A 16932-nucleotide genomic window follows, 5' to 3' on the forward strand; every position below is an offset into this window, starting at 1 on the left:
AGCTGTGTGACCTTGGGCAGGTTGCCTGACCTCTCTGACTCTCAGTTTCCTTATCTGTCAAAACAGTATCAACAAATCTACTCGATACTATTCTAGTATCATAGTGAAATGTAAACTCGGTAAGGGCAGGGATTATGTTTACTGTCATTTTGCCAGTACCTAGAATAGTGCCTGGCACAAAGTCTGTGCTCAAATATGTGTTGAATGAAGTAAATGAGACAATACTTTTACATGCTTAGCACCCAATATCTGAGAGCTGTTTCTACCTATTTAATAGCAGCAGATGTGTATTAGGCACCTATTAAGTGCTAGGCCCTGTTAGGTGCTGGGGACATAGAAGTGAACAAGGCAGAAAAGATCCTTGCCCTCAGAGAGCTTATATTCTAATGGGAGAGATATACAATCAAGTAAATTAAGTTCAGAGAGTACTAAGTGCTACGGAAGAAATATAAAAAGGAATGCAGAAGAAGTGTGTTTTTTTAATCTTTTGACTGTGACTCACAACAAGAATATATTTGTTGTGTGACCCAAAGGACATACGTGCATTTTTATCAAATTGAAATAAAACCTTCACAAAACAATCGTGCACCAACAGAATGCAACAGAAATGACACCGCTTGTTCTGGGCCTCTGTTTTACAAGGCCTGGTGGCTCTCACTTTTGCTACCCTGCTGCCATGTAAGGAAGCTCAGTTTGGATCACTGCATGAGGAGAGACCACAAGGAGAGAGAGTGTCCATGTGAAGGAGAAATAGCAGCCAGCACTGAGGCCCTGGAAAGGAAGGAAGCTCTCCTGGATGTTCTAACCACCGATGAACTCCCAGCTGCATTCCGCCATAAGCTGACCCCAGCACATACTACGTGGAGCAGAAGAACTGGCCAGCTGAGCCTGGCTAACCCACAGACTTGTGAGGGCGAGGAAAAAAAAAGTGTTGTTTTTTTAAGCTAATAAATTTGGAGTGGTTTCTGACAGAAATGTTTACCTTATTCTGTATGATATTTTCTATTCCACTTCATTTCCTCCTCCTGAGTGAGGAGGCAGAGCCAGGCAGAGGATGACCTGGGTGAAGATTAGCCAGGCAGAAGAAATAGCAATGCCAAGGTCTTGAGGCTGGGATGGGTTTGGTGTGTGTGAGCCACAGAAGGGAGGCCTTTGGTTGGGGAGGAGAGACAGAGAGAGAAGGAAAGCCTAGAATGAAATTAAGCCTTATGGCATGTGGTGCTGGGACTTGGCAAAGACAGCCTAAAAGACTTAGGATGGATGGTTGACCTCCCAAGGCCCCGACTGCCCATCTTTTATTTTTAATTGAGGTGAGATTCACATTGTATAAAATAAACCTTCTTAGAAAAATTCGGTGACATTGAGTACATTCACAATACTGTGCAACCACCGCCTCTATCTCCAGAAGATTTCCATCGCTCCAGAAGGAAATCCTATAGCCATTACGTTGTTGTTCCACATTGTCTGTCCCCTCAGCTCCTGGCAATCACCAATCTGCATCTGCCTTTGTGGATTTGCCTCTCCTTGATATTTCCTATAAATTGAATCATAAAGTATGTTGACTTGTGTCTGGCTTCTTTCACTTAACAAAATGTTTTCAAGGTTCATCAACGTTGTAGCATGTGTCCATACTTACTTCTTTTTATGGTTGAATAATATTGTGCTGTATATTTATACCACAACTTGTTTAGCCATTCATCTGTTTGCCCATCAGTTTGGCTCTGTGATTCCATCTATAGCACACTTATAGACTTTGATTTGACGTCATCAGCCCAGAAGAGAGAGAAGTTCTTGGCAACATGAAGGAGAAGGCCAATTTGTGTCCTGCTAATCTTGGCCTTCACTTGTCCCCTCCAGTCAACCTTTTCCTTCATGATTCGGAGCTTCCTAATGGCCCAAAATGCAGCTCCACTGCTGGTTACCCTTAAATACTCCCCCTGAATTCTATAAATACACCAACACTCAGCTGGGAAAAAAAGAACTTGAAAGGCATTTGAAATGAAAATACACTCTTTTCCCATCATAAGCCAAGTGTTTTCTCTGTTTTCCCCCTCTGTGATTCCAGGATAAGTACTTGGATTTTAAACCATTAGCCCTACCTGGATCAGAGAAGACTTTCCTTTGGCAAAGCTCTTGTAGGCAGAGAAAGCCAGACAGCATGTTATTAACACTGGCCCTCCCACACAGAAAATCCCTTTGCCTCCTGCTTCAGTGGCCTGATTTATGGTCCTTCTTTCAGATTCTGCTGAGCCGGTTTTGAGCCAGTTTAGTAGGTTGGTGAAAATGGCTCTGGGATCAGGCTGACCCTGTCTGAATCTTGGCTTAGCCAGCTGCTAGTTCTGTGACCTTGGGCCCTCTAGTAACTCTCCAGGCCTCGATTTCCTTAATTATAAAATAGAAAAAAACAATACTGTCCTTGCAGACTTGTTGTGAAGATTAAATGAGATGATATGAATGTGGGCAGAGTGCTGAAATGAAATTAGGCCTAACTTCAAGGATGCCAGAGCTTTAGCTAGGGAGCCAAGGGGAGCTTGGATACATGCAGGTAGTGCAGTTGACCTCACCAGTTGACTTTTCTGCCCATCACTTGGATTGTATCACTCGATATATAATTCAACTTATAATTCATCCAGTCTCCCCCTCCGGATCCCCACTCTGACATTTTCTTCCTGGCTCTTGTGTCCTGCACTGATGACCTCAAGGGGTTTGCTTACTTACTTTGGCACCCTATTGGGTTTAGCCAATAAGAGGCCATGTGGGAGATCAGAGGGTTGAAGAAGAGTGAGGTCAAGATTGGCTGCATCTAATGGGTCCTATTAGGCAACCTTCCCCAGAAGCTGATAGATACAGAGATGAGCCATTTTAGTCTACCACTCAGATTTGCAAGAGGAAAGGAATTATTTTATCCATCAACTGAAATCTGAGATCCCATCCTGTCATTATTGGTCATTTCCTTCTCACACACATCCTGGGGGTTGCCAAGTCCCTGGGAAATTCTGCAGGGACACAGCTTCAGAGAGTCACTTGCAGTCTTCTGTCACTGGCTCATACCAGTGATTCCTTGATCACCTACCCATCATCCCAGACTGCCTGGTCCTTTCAGGTTTAATACTGCCAATGCTTCCACGTCAGGCCTGGGGCAAGGAGTTTTGGCCGCACCAGAAGCTACTGGATTCACAATGTGGCTTCCTCATCTTCTTCCCTTCTTAGGAGCTGCCCCAGAATGATCAACCTGTGATCCTTTCTTATTCTTCTTAGCATCTCTCTTCTCTCTCCTTGCTTTGGAAGGAATTCCTCTCCGCTTCCCCCTTGAGGACAACCAGTATAATCTCCCCCAAAGGACTTCAGACCTTTACAAAAGGCAGGAAGTACAACTTCTGATTTCAGCCTGCAGAACTCAAGGCAGCGCAGATTTTTCCAGAGGAGGAGAAACAGAAGGAGCACACACATAAATTAATATTTTAATAAATTCTGACACAAATGTGAAGTATTTAACAGAGTTCCTGACATACAGTAAGCACTCAGTAAGAGGTGACATGATTTTATTTGAGCCCAGTGAAAGTGTTAGGTGCATCCTATATTACAATCCATAAACTCATACCCAAGGACTTAATATGAATTGCATTACTATTTTGACTCCTCTACATTGTCCATTAATCTCACAAAATCCATTTAAAAACCATTTTACAAAAATGTAGTACCACACACATATTTAACAAGATCTCTGGGCAGCCTGGGTGGCTCAGTGGTTCAGTGCTGCCTTCATCCCAGGGCATGATCCTGGAAACCTGGGATCAAGTCCCAAGTCAGGCTTCCTGCATGGAGCCTGCTTCTCCCTCTACCTGTGTCTCTGCCTCTCTCTCTCTCTTAAATAAAATAAAATAAAAAAAAACATAAACCTTAAAAAAAAAAAACAGGATCTCTGGAATCTCATCCAACCAGTTGAATGTTTCACATATTATTTATCTTTTTACCTTTTAGGAAAGCACGTTCTGCTACTAAACACACCCACAAGATTAAATTGCCAGAGCCAAGGCAATTTAGGATATATGCGAAACTCAATTCAGGTTTCCATTTAAATTCAATTTCTTTCCTCTCCAAGTAACCTAGATGGCAATGGCATTAAGTGACAATTAATGAATAGCAGAATAACCCACTTCTGAATTTGTCCCTGTGTGTGGATCATTTTTCCCAGTTTGAAAAGAATGAGATAAAGTGGGCAGTGTGCAGAGTAGCCCCAGATGGGGTAGCATCTGGAAAACTGGCATTCTCAGAATACTCATGCAGAATCCAGAAATATCTCATGGTCAGGATGAAAGGTCTAAATTTAATACCAAAAACAGAAAATTGGCTTGGCTTCCCTGACTCTGCACAGGGAAGTTCTTGTTTGAAAGTTCTGAAACGAGAAGAGGCTGGAGGCATTATGTTCATAGCATCCTTAGATTTTTGTGGGGACCTGGGAAGTCTGCTGATATCTCAGGACCTCATTTGGCCCCACAACAGAAGCCTACACTGAATAAAGAGGATTTGTTGGGAGGAAATCAGGGAGGAGGTTTGCACTGATATGGATACTCCCCAGAATAAGTACAGGCTCATTTCTTCATCTTCTGGTTTTGCTTACCCAGCTTTTAAGATTTAAACACCTTCCCTGACTACTGTAGGAGACATCTGTTGTTCTTGTTTCCACTGCATCTCTACCTCTGGTAAGAGCTCTTCCTTTTTGGGGGTAGTTCTTCCTTTTTTGAGGGCAGCTTTTCCTTTTGGGGGGCAGCCCTCACCGGACTCACCTATCAAAGTCATAGCAATTGATTCAGGAACAGTCTGACATACTTGAAACTAGTGAGGGTCAGCCCTGAGAATTTTCTGGAACTGTTGGAGAAAAGATTCTTTTAGTGAGGTTGCTAGGCTGGAAGAATATAAACCTCTTGCTACTAATAGCCCATTCAGAGGAAAGTGGAGATAAGAGACCTAGAAATGGAGGGAGAAACAATGTCAAGATGACCTAGATCAAGCCATACCTGAAGACAGATATCCTTGGACTTCACAAATGCATGAAATAATGACACCTTCCTTATTTTAATTTTGTACTAAACTGGGTCTTGAAAAATACATTTGACCAGGAGTGATTTTTTTCTCCCCTGAAGAACCAGAGTAGAATTTCACAACTGTGGGTGGACTTGCAGCATCTACAAGGTTAAATAAGGGAGTTGTAAGGGGCAGCTTCTAGTTTCTCTCACCTCCTCCACACCTGTCCCCACCTTCTTCTCCACTAGAGGCTGGTCAACATGTAAAGCACACTTTCATGTGACAGCATCTTATCAGAGGGCTTCAGGTGAGAAGCAGATTGGGTGTTTTAGTGTTTTGGTAGCAAGGGACAAGTAGGTTTCAACAACAGTTTGTTGTTATAACCAAAAACTTCTAAGGAATCCACATCTTTGGTTCTATGGTTTACAACTACAGAGCACCCAAGAGGCTAAAATTAACAAGAATTAAAAGGAAAAGACACCCAAGAATGAATGGCCACCCACCTCCCACTTACTCATGCCCCTGATGTACATACTTTGCTCATCTGATGTAGCCAACAGAAGTGCTCTGTCCATAAGACAGTGGAAGTATGTACACAGATGTTCATAGCACATCGTTCATTATAGCCAAAAAATGGAAACAATCCAAATGTCCATCAACTGATAAATGGATGAACGATGGAATATTATTGTCACAAAATGGAATGAGGTACAGATACACACTACAGCATGGATGAACCTTGAAAACACACTAAGCGAAAAGAAGCCAAACACAAAGAGCCACCACGTACTTTATGATTCCTTTTATATGAAATGTCCAAAAAAGGTATAGTCATAGAGAAGGAAAGAAGATTGTTGGTTGCCAGGGTCTGAGAGGTGGCAGGTTTTTTTTAAAATTGCAAACTAGGAGATGATGACTAAAAGGTACAGGCTTCCTTTTTGGGCTGATGAAAATGTTCTGTGATTAGATAGTGGTGATGGGTGCACAATATGCTAAAAGCCATTAAGTTGTGTACTTTATAGTTTATAATATTTTTAAAATTTGAGAAGAGTTGACACACATTGTTATGTTGTTTTCAAGTGTACAACATAGTGCTTCAATTTCTCTATATGTTATGTTATGCTCACCACTAGTGTAGCTACCATCCATCACCATCCACCACTATTACAATATCATTGACTATATACTCTCTACCCTATGCCTTTTATTCCCATGACTTATTCGTTACTTAACTGGAAGCCTGTTTCTTCCACTCTCTTTCAACTATTTTGTGAAACTCCCTCACCCCCTCTTCTCTCTGGCAACTACCACTTGGTTCTCTGTATTTATAGGTATGATATGTTTTGTTTATTTATTCATTTGTTTTGTTTTTTTAGATTCTACATGAATGAAATATTTGTTTTTCTGAGTCTGACTTACTTCACTTAGCACTTAAACCCTCTAGGTTCATCCTTGTTGTCACAAATGGCAAGATCTCATCCTTTTTCATGGCGGTGTGATATTCTAGTGTGTGTGTATCTTCTTTATCCATTTGTTTATTGATAAACACAGGTTGCTTCCATATACTGGCTATTATAAATAATGCTGAAATAAACAGCAATAAACACATATCCTTTTGGATTAGTGTAAATTAAATACTTTAAATGGGTGAATTGTATGTATTTGAATTTTGATGAAGCTTTTTTTTTTTTTTTTTGATAGAGTCAGGGTAGGGGTGGGAATCTTTCAGAAAGACTATCTCATATAACTGGACTTTCCTTCATCTACTAAAAATGTCAAATACAGTTCAGCCAAGAGGCATCTTTGGGGGTTTACAATGAAGACTCAATATAGCATCTAAGAGGGAGGGCAGCCCGGGTGGCACAGCGGTTTAGCGCCGCCCGCAGCCCAGGGTGTGATCCTGGAGACCCGGGATTGAGTCCTACGTCAGGCTCCCTGCATGGAGCCTGCTTCTCCCTCTGCCTGTGTCTCTGCCTCTCTCTCTCTGTGTCTCTCACAAATAAATAAAATCTTAAAACAAAAAAAACAAAGCATCTAAGAGGGAAAAAAAATGTCTTCACGAGGGTGGATTGACTTGGGATGTAATCAGCCTTCAGTGTTCTGGAATTGTTGCTGAGAAGTTCTTCTCGGACCCTTCATGAATCCATTTAAAGTTTTATCTTAAGTGAATCAGGTGGTGGTAAGTTATCCTTTGGTCTGTATCTGGGCCCTATAGATAGGCAGAGGCCTAATATGATGAGGCTTCTCTATGTCTCTCCTTTTTGGTTCAAGTTGGAATATAAGCTTCTCAGTGGGGGCACCTGGGTGGCTCAGTCAGTTAAGCATCTGCCTTCGGCTCAGGTCATGATCCCAGGATCCTGGGATTGAGCCCCTGTGTCGGGTTCCCTCCTCAGTGGGGAGTCTGCTTCTCCCTTTCTCTCTGCCCCTCCTCCCAGCTTGTGCTCACTTACTCTCTCAAATAAATAAAACCTTTAAAAAAAAAAAGTGTTTCTCAATACAGGGATCCCAAGAAGCATGCTGACTGACCTCAAATTCTTCCCTGTGTTCCAGAGCAACCGCATTAAGCATAAAGTCCATTTGAGTGTAAAGAGTGGATTCTATTGCTTACTCCAATTTACACATGATTACATTCTCATAACTGAAAATTATAGTGTTTCTGTAATAGCTGTAACAGGCAGAGGAGGAACTAAAAACTACCCGATAAACCACACTTATCTTTCGATAGCCTACATCTGTAGACTCTGCAGAAGGAGCATATCTAACCGTCTTGTTTTTCAAAAAGTAGAAGAGAAAAGGTAAAATGCCCTTAGCTCTTCCAATGTCAGGCACTTATACCCTAATCACTTTACCTGTATTGATTCTCTTAATCCTCACATCAACATTTTGAGGAAAGTATTATTATAGACATACTTTTTTTTAAAGATTTTATTTATTTATTTGACAAAGCATAAGTAGGCAGAGCAGTAGGCAGAGGGAGAGGGAGAAGCAGGCTCCCCACTGAGCAGAGAGCACCACGAAGGGATTGATCCATCCCAGGACCCTGGGATCATGACCTGAGCTGAAGGCAGATGCTTAACTAACTGGGCCACTCAGGGGCCTCTATAGCCACACTTTATAGCTGAGAACAGGAAAGCTCAGAGAAGTGAGGCCACAAAATGGCAGACCCAGTTTCAAATCCAGGTGGCCCAGAGAATCTCCTAATACACCCACCAGGATCAATTAATTATGCAATCACTTGTACAGATCTTTTGTTTCTCCCAAAGTTATTTAAATTATTTACCTTTTCAAAGTTTTTAAGTGTTGCCTCCTTCAACTCATCATGAGCATCTGTGGGCTGGGATGGGTCTTCTGTTTCCTCCAAGAGCCCCCCAGGATGCCTCTGCTTAATGGTTCAATAGTCAGAAGGCAGCCAGCAATGGATTGATTAATCTTGTGATGTTCTGTTCCCTCTGCCCATTTGGCTAATTTTTACTGATCCCTCTGCCCTTAGGCTAATTTTTTTTTTTTTTTTACTGATCCTTAAACATCACTTTGATGGAAACTTTCCTGATAGTACAGTCCCTTCAGTCTCAAATAAACTCGGGATACTTCATCCGGGCTCCCCCATCACTGGGCCTTTTTATGATAGTTGTATTGGAGTTGCCTTTCAATCGTCTCTTTATCAGCACTGGACTCTGTTCCTTGAGAACAGGAGCCCAGTAATTCCTGGCTTCACTTGCACCCCCAGCAGCCAGTACAGGGCAAGGCAAACAGGAGATGCCTAATACGGAATTTGGGGGGTTTTTTTGTTTTGTTTTATTTTGCTCTAAGACTGATGCTAAATCTGTAGTTGGTTTCTTCCAAGATGTTTGAACGGGCAACCAAGTTTTCAGGGCAAGAGGAATTTCATTTTTCCTCTTTCAGATGTTCCTCGCCAGCTGACATTTAAGCACAGCGGTCCCCAGTCCTCGCTGCGGCTCAGGACCCGCGAACGCACCGCGCACGTGAGCCGGGAACTACCGCCAGGGAGCGCGGTCCCGGCGCGCGCGCGCCCGAGGGCCTCGCGGAAACGCCCCGGCCCACCCGCCGGAAGTGACGTAATTCCACGGCCTAGCAACCGTTGCCAAGGAGCGTGTCCCTAGGAACCCAGTAGAGCCTGGATGCCTCCTGCGGGGGGGAAAAGTGGTTTCTTGAGGAGAATTTGAGGTAACCTCGCCAACACGCGTTCGGAAACTCCCCCCGAGACCCCCCAAAAGAACGAGCTCCCTCCTCCTGCCCTTCTCAGTGCAGCTCCTCGCCAGGGGAGGGTCGCAGCAGTTAAGCCCCCGACACCCGGGTCGATGCCCGCCAGGCCGCTCCCCGAGGGTTGAGCGGTCGGGGAACCCACGTCACCCCCCCGCGAGGTACATGGGTCGGATGTGGGGTCCCCTGTCCTGTGTCCCGAGCCCCTGGACGTGGGGGGTGGGAGGGGACACTATTTTGGGGAATCCTAAGAGGCTGCTGGTCCCTGCTTGTGCAGGCCTGGGACCAGGGCAGCGTCGTTCCCGTCCCGAGTTGTGCCAGATAAAGGCACGTCCTGGTTTTAATTCTCCCCCCCCCCACCCCCTTGGGCTCTCATGTGGGTAAGTGCTCGGGAATTAGTGTGGCGACTTTCCGCTGGCAGAGGGAGAGTAATTGCTTTTGCTAATTTTAGAGCGCAGAGCCCACTGGGCATAGACAACCTACCTGTACATCTTTGTCCTTAGCGGGTGACCATCCAAAAGCTTGTGGCACCTAGGGGGAACCCAGCTCTTTTCTTTTCCTCTCCTGGTAACGTTTTACTCGTGCATCCAAGTGTTTGGGGTTTTTTTTTTTGAAAAGGGAAAAAAATTATACATGTGTATTATGTTATGTATTATATATATAATTTTTAAGTCCTTAAAATTAACTATATATGTATGTGAAGGTTACGATGAGTACTTTTACTTAAAATACTTTTAATGATGAAAAACTTGCATTTCCGATGTGGATTTTTATTTACGGGAAAGTTTTCCTTTTATAGATGAAAGGAAACCTCTAAGTTTTCAGCCACATTGGTTATCCTTTCTACTGTCTTCTGACTTAATTTTTTTTAAAAATAATGATCATTTACTCATAAGTTTATCATAATTATGGAGAAATGATATCTTTAATTTCGTGTTTTCCAAATATCCAGATCCACCCATCCAATTAAAAAAAAATCTATTTCAGAGCAAAATGCATGCAACCTCAACTAATGTCTGATAAAATAGCATCTGTTCATTTCTTAGTTAAAAACTATTAGGAGGCACCAAAGTGATTTTTTTCTTTCTTTTTTTTAGCAGTTCATTTTTTTAATTCCTTTTTTTTAATATTGCTGGTTTAAAAAAATTGCCTGCCTGCAAAATTTCTACCACTTCTTCCCATACTAAACAATTGATACCTTCATGCAGGAAACACTAGGAACCTTGGTAAAGCTGCTTAAGTAGTTAAATAATCAGATATTTAATTTTTAAAAAGGTCATGATCACATCACCACCAACCTACTTAGGCTTATCTTTCTTTTTATGGCTTTGGGCCTGTGAATACATTTCTCTAGTCTATGGAAGAAATCACTGTTTTGATGCAGTGGGTATTCACAGATGGAATTAGGCACAGATATGTCCTCACGGAATTTACATTTTGGTAGAGAAGAGAAAATGTAGGTTAAGTCCCAGGTAGAAAACAGAAAAGTAACTCTAGGAGAGCAGGGCAGATAAAGTGTGGTTAACTTGGAGGGCAGGCAATATTCTAGTGCAGAATGTGGGAGATAGCTTGAGAATGGCTTCCCAGAGGAAGGTGCATTTGGAGGGCAGATCCTGAAAGACCGTTAGGGTTTGCACCTGTGGAAATCAGGTGAGGAACAGTCTTTCTAGGCAAGAAAACAGCATTAACTCATGACAGAGGTGGAAAAACTAGGGAGCAGTAACTTTCAGTCTTGCAAAATTTAAAAGAGTAAAAGGTAACAATTTTGAAATAAAAGCAGGAAAGCTAAATTGAGTTAGATCTGAAAGCAATCAAAATCCAAGAAGTTTGGACTTTGTTTTGTGAGCAATGAGAATCATACAAATGATTTGGAATAGGAGAGGCAGAGGCCAGAAAACTTGAGGCTGTTGCCTTATTGAAGGCACAAGGAGACATAGGTCTGAATTACTCAAGGATGGCAGAGTCAATGCCTACGTAACATCAATGGGTGAAGAATGCTTGGTGGAGGAAACCAGAACCAAACCAAAGAATGCATGCCCAGGCTAAAGCCTACAGCCTCTGCTCAGCTTTATTTGGGTGTGGCTGTACACAAATGTGTATCCAGGTTTGCCAGACCTGATTTTGAAGAGAAAGTGGGTATCTGGATTTTTTTTTAAATTTTATTTATTTATTCATTAGAGACAAGCAGAGAGAGGCAGAGACACAGGCAGAGGGAGAAGCAGGCTCCATGCAGGAAGCTTGATGTGGGACTCTGTCCCGGGACTGCAGGATCACGCTCTGACCCAAAGGCAGGTGCTAAACTGCTGAGCCACCTGAGCTCCTGGGTATCTGGATTTTAATGTAAAAAAAAACTCTCAATTTTTAAACATGGGCTGCTAATTCTAAAAAAATTCGAAGCATGTCTGTAGCCTAATTCATATGATTGCTATCTTACCAGATGTATATAAAAAACATTTGGTATTCAATATTAGTAGTATATACTGTAACATTCATAGTGAAGTCTTCATATTCTGATTTCTTTCGACAAAATGATACTTTTCACAGCATTTTGTGTGCCATGGAGAATTGTACTTTTCATTCCTACTTTCTATAAACTTAATACTAATTTTTTCCAGAATGTTTGTTTTCAGTATTGAGGAATTTTATCTCTATTTTTAGTTATAAGACCTAATTATGAGTGATCAAATCAAATTCATTGTGGACAATCTCAATAAAGAGCCTTTTAGGAAGAACTATAATTTAATCACATTTGATTCCCTGGAGCCAATGCAACTATTGCAAGTTCTCAATGATGTTCTGGCTGAGATTGACCCAAAGGTAAGAGTTTTCTCTTTCTTGTGACAAAGGTAGCAGGAAAGCTAGTTTCTGGCTCTAAATATCTATGAGTCTTGGGCCTTATTTTCCATGCTTGGAAAATAATAATAAATGACCTTTAAGGTTTCTCCGCTAGCTTAAAAATTAAATTATGTACTTGTACGTTGTTTAGAAATTATTCCTCTACTCCAAACATAAATTGACTTGGTCCTGGAATCAAAATGCTTTTACAAAAGGTTTTATTGTATTGCAAGTTAGGTCATGTCTTTTATACGCTGGTCTTTTCCACTGGATGCTTTTTAAGCTTGACATTCTTAATACAAATCCTGATCTGACTTGTATGTACCCTCACGTGGAATCTGGGGCCTCCATACTTAATCTGTTTTATGAAGAGACCATTGTACCTATTTTGCTCTAGTAGAACAGTTTTGTCAGTTTAAATATTGTTCTTTGTTAGATATACAATAACATATTTTTTCAATTTATTTATCTCTTAGCAAGTTGTTGATATCAGAGAGGAGATGCCAGAGCAAACAGCCAAAAGGATGTTGAGCCTTCTTGGTATCCTTAAATATAAACCTCCAGGAAATGCCACAGACATGTAAGAGTCTGATCACATGTTGCACTTTTTTTTTTTTTTTTTTTTTTTAGGATTTATTTATTTATTTGAGAGAGTGAGAGAGCACAAGCAGGGAGAGAGGGAGAGGGAGAAGCAGGCTCCCCTCTGAGCAGGGAGCCTGACACAGGGCTCAATCCCAGGACCCTGAGACCATCATGACCTGAGTCAAAGGCAGAAGCTTAACTGACTGATACCCCCATGTGTTGCTTTCTTAAAGCAATGCTTGAATATCCAGACTTTCTTGGGCTACAGTTAGTCTTCCTAGACAATACCTGGTCTTCCTGTCAATGGCTTTAGAACATCACTGAATTTCAAAATAATCTTGAACTTTTAATATTATTTTGTCATGTAGAAGTCTTAAGTGGATCAGTTTTTCCCCCTAAACAAAAAAGTCACGCAAATCCCACTATTCTATTTTATCATTTATCAATTATCTGCCGTCCTTTTTTTTTTTTTCTTTTAAAGATTTCATTCATTTATTCGTGAGAGACACACACACCCAGAAAGGCAGGCAGAGACACAGGCAGAGGGAGAAGCAGGCTCCGCACAGGGAGCCCGATGTGGGACTCGATCCGGGGTCTCCAGTATGACATCCAGGGCTGAAGGTGGCGCTAAACCGCTGAGCCACCCGGGCTGCCCAATTATCTGCCATCCTAAATAAAAACAGTAACTTAAACATGCCCAGCCAATGAAGTTATTAAGGTAGACTGTACCAATTAATGGTTCCAAAACAACCTCCCCCCCATATAGTACAGTTATATATTGTGGGCCTAATTTTATATTTATTGTTGATATATGGAATGACTTCAGAATAGCCTTGGTTTTATCTTCTTCTTCTTTTTCTTTTTTTTTTTAATAGTCATGGAAGGCCATCAAGAATTGTAAATTAGGGTTTGAGCTTTTATCTCTTCTCAAGCTTTATTTGTTATAAGCCGGAGAGAGGGGTGGTGTTCACTTGCACGTGTTTATTTTCTTTTTATAGGAGTACCTTTCGTCAGGGTCTGGTGATTGGAAGTAAACCTGTAATTTACCCAGTGCTCCACTGGCTTCTTCAGAGGACTAATGAACTGAAGAAAAGAGCATATTTAGCTCGTTTTTTAATAAAGCTTGAGGTACCAAGTGAGTTTCTTCAGGATGAAACTGTGGCTGATACCAATAAACAGGTATACAATACACAAATGGTATTTTTAAACTATCTGTAATGTATATCGAGATGCACATGTTCAAATACTTGTTAATTTCTCTTTAGCTTATTTGCTTTTCTATATTTCCAGGTGGCACCAAAAGGTAAAATAGTTATTAATATTGTTCAACTGTGGGGATCCCTGGGTGGTTCAGCAATTAGCGCCTGCCTTCGGCCCAGGGCATTACCCTGGAGTCTTGGGATCAAGTCCCACATTGGGCTCCCTGCATGGAGCCTGCTTCTTCCTCTGCCTGTGTCTGCCTCTCTCTCTGTGTCTCTGTGTGTCTCTCATGAATAAATAAATGAAATCTTTAAAAAATATATTGTTCAACTGTAATCATGTATGAAAATACTGACTTTTGCACACAAATACTATTTCAGTGACAGAGGTATATAGATAGAAAAAAACCCTGAGATTAGGATTTTAGAATAATTTATTACTTAAGAATTGTGGGTAGAAAAAAAAAAAAAAAAAAAAAGAATTGTGGGTAGATAGGATTTTAGGTTTGGGACTGCAGAGCACTTTGCTGATCACTTAGATAACTATACGGTTTGTCATCTAAATCAGAAAGGGACTATCGTAATAATTATAAGAAAGCAAAGGTATAAATTAACACTATCCCACTTGTGAAAGTGGGATAATTGACACTATTGACACTTGTGAAAGATTTATGTAAATAATCATGTCACATGTTACAGTAGATGTCATGGGAGAAGTACAGCAGAATGAGACAACTCCAACCCCCCTACATTTGAAGACTTTACATAATGTATGAAATAGAGGAATGTAAATGTGACAAATCAGGACCTGTGAGCCCCTGAGAGGATTTGATACAGGCAAAGAAGCTAGGCTTGAGATCTCAAAGGATTTCCCAATCAGGCAGAAGGTAGAGAAAGGGCCAGGAGTTTGAAATCTCAGTGTACTTTCCTCATAGATTTTTAGGATGATATTAGGTTTTGTCCTTAAAGCTCCTAACTACTTTGGGGGCTCCTGGATTTCTCAGTCAGTTAAGCATACTCAGACTCTGTTTGGCTCAGGTCATAATCTCAGGGTCCTGGGGTCAGGCTTGCACTCAGCCAGGAGTCTGCTTGGGATTTTCTCCTTTTCCCTCTCCCTCCTCCTTTGCTCCCTCCTCTGCCCATTCATAATACTGAGGATTCTGGCTGGTCTGGATCTTGGCCCTGGGATTTCAAAGCACATTGCTCATCAAAGACTATGAAAAAAGAGGATTCAGGCTTAAGACTTCAAAGGATTTTGATTTTTAAAAAGTGCCTCTGTTTAGCTCTTTGTGCTTTTATTCTATACTATATACATATGCTGATTTGTGCAGTTTGTTGTGAATAGTTTGTCAGTCTACCCAATGGATTATGAGGTCTATGAAGACAGGTATCATGTGTATCCATCTTTGTTTTCCTCCAGGGTTTTGTAGAGTTGCTTAAATACACTATGTGTTCAAAATTGGGATTGGATCGGAACAATCAAAACTGAATGTTTTTTAAAACATCCATGTATTTGGTGGGTTTTTTAAAAAGATTTTACTTATTTATTCATGAGAGACACAGAGAATGAAGGAGAGACATAGGCAGAGGGAGAAGCAAGCTCCCCACAGGGAGCCTGATGTGGGGCTCGATCCCAGGACCCCAGGATCACAACCTGAGCCAAAGGCAGGTGCTCAATCACTGAGACACCCAGGCATCTCCATATATTTGGTTATTTGGGATAGCCATCGCAGTCACTCACACTAGAGCCAATCTTGATCTCTAAAGACATTTTGGGTATTGAAAGATTTATGTAAATAATCATGTCAAATGTTACAGTAGATGTCATAGGAGAAGTACAGCAGAATGAGACAACTCCAACCCCTTCATTTGAAGGCTTTACATAATGTACGAAATAGAGAAATGTAAATGTGAAGTATTTTCTCCTCCCTACACTCCCTCATCAATAAACTTGATAAAAAACTAATTGCTCTGGAGAAAGTTTATTAATAGCTTTTACTAAATATGCCCAGATAATTAGTGGAAGAATTAATGATAAAGATATGTTTATTCATGAAGCATACCTGAGGTTTATATCTAAAATGACTTCTACATTTGGCCAGTCATTTAGCACAGAACCTTGTCTTCTAAATGAGAAGTTTTAGAATAAATGATTTACAGATTTTTAGGATATGATCAGTCAAAAAACATATTAATTTCCTGCCATTGCTTACAAAAAAAAATTCTATTTTTAAAGAATTTTGGGTAAGATTTGTGATTTTTTTCATTCATTCACCTACTTTTTTTTTTTTTTAATTTTTAAAATCATTCACCTACTTTTTATTGAATTTATCAGTTATGCATCATGCTGGGCCTCAGGGCACTGAATTGTATAGGATAACAGGATTCTTGTCCTCTTGACTCTCCCTGTCTAATGGAGGGAGACAGACAAGTAACTAGGCAATTTTAATTTTATGTGGTGTTTATATTCTGATATCATGACACTCTGACCTAGCATAGGTACAGAGCTAGAGAAGTCTTCTCTGAGAATGGTAGTATCTATGCTGAGACCTGACAGATGAACTGAAATTATCCAAGTAAGGGGTGAGGAAGTCATAGAGTATTCTCAGAGGGAATAGGGTGGGTAGACTGCAGGTGAGAGCATAGAATTTTCCAAGGATTGAAAGATCACCATAGCTAGAGTAGAGAATATGAGTTAAGGAAGTAACCAGAGAGGAAGCTGGAGAAGTACTTATGACCAGATTATACACACTTTTTCTGTGTCTTATATAAATGTTAAAGGATATGATTTTATGTAATTTGTAATTTATGTAATTTAAGTAATCTTATGTAATTTAAGTAATCACTATAAGTAATTTGTAATTTATAAGTAATTATGTAATTTAATCACTATAGGTTAATTGGTAACCTAATGAAGAAAAGCCTACTGGACCTAGTCATTAGTTTATAATTTTTTAACTTGTCTTTTAGTATGAAGAGCTGATGGAAGCCTTTAAAACTTTGCATAAAGAATGTGAACAACTCAAGACATCTGGATTTTCTACAGCAGAAATAAGAAGGGTAAAGAAAG

At 40.7% G+C, this 16932-nt stretch overlaps 1 protein-coding gene across 3 annotated transcripts in view; it reads left to right on the forward strand.

Moving 5' to 3' along the window:
• IFT81 (intraflagellar transport 81) overlaps positions 1-16932 on the forward strand; it is a 124765-nt gene that overhangs the window by 32624 nt on the left and 75209 nt on the right. For 2 of the 3 annotated variants that reach the window (XM_026018818.2, XM_026018819.2), the window contains exons 3-7: positions 8929-9210; positions 11905-12063; positions 12558-12661; positions 13662-13842; positions 16833-16922. In XM_026018818.2, the coding sequence (XP_025874603.1) occupies positions 11920-12063; positions 12558-12661; positions 13662-13842; positions 16833-16922 (519 nt within the window). In that variant the 5' untranslated portion in view covers positions 8929-9210; positions 11905-11919. Of the gene's footprint in view, positions 1-8928; positions 9211-11904; positions 12064-12557; positions 12662-13661; positions 13843-16832; positions 16923-16932 lie in introns of those variants that run through there. The other variant, XM_026018821.2, reaches the window with a different exon arrangement.

Source organism: Vulpes vulpes, chromosome 10 (genome assembly GCF_048418805.1).
Source record: "Vulpes vulpes isolate BD-2025 chromosome 10, VulVul3, whole genome shotgun sequence".
NCBI lineage: Eukaryota > Metazoa > Chordata > Mammalia > Carnivora > Canidae > Vulpes > Vulpes vulpes.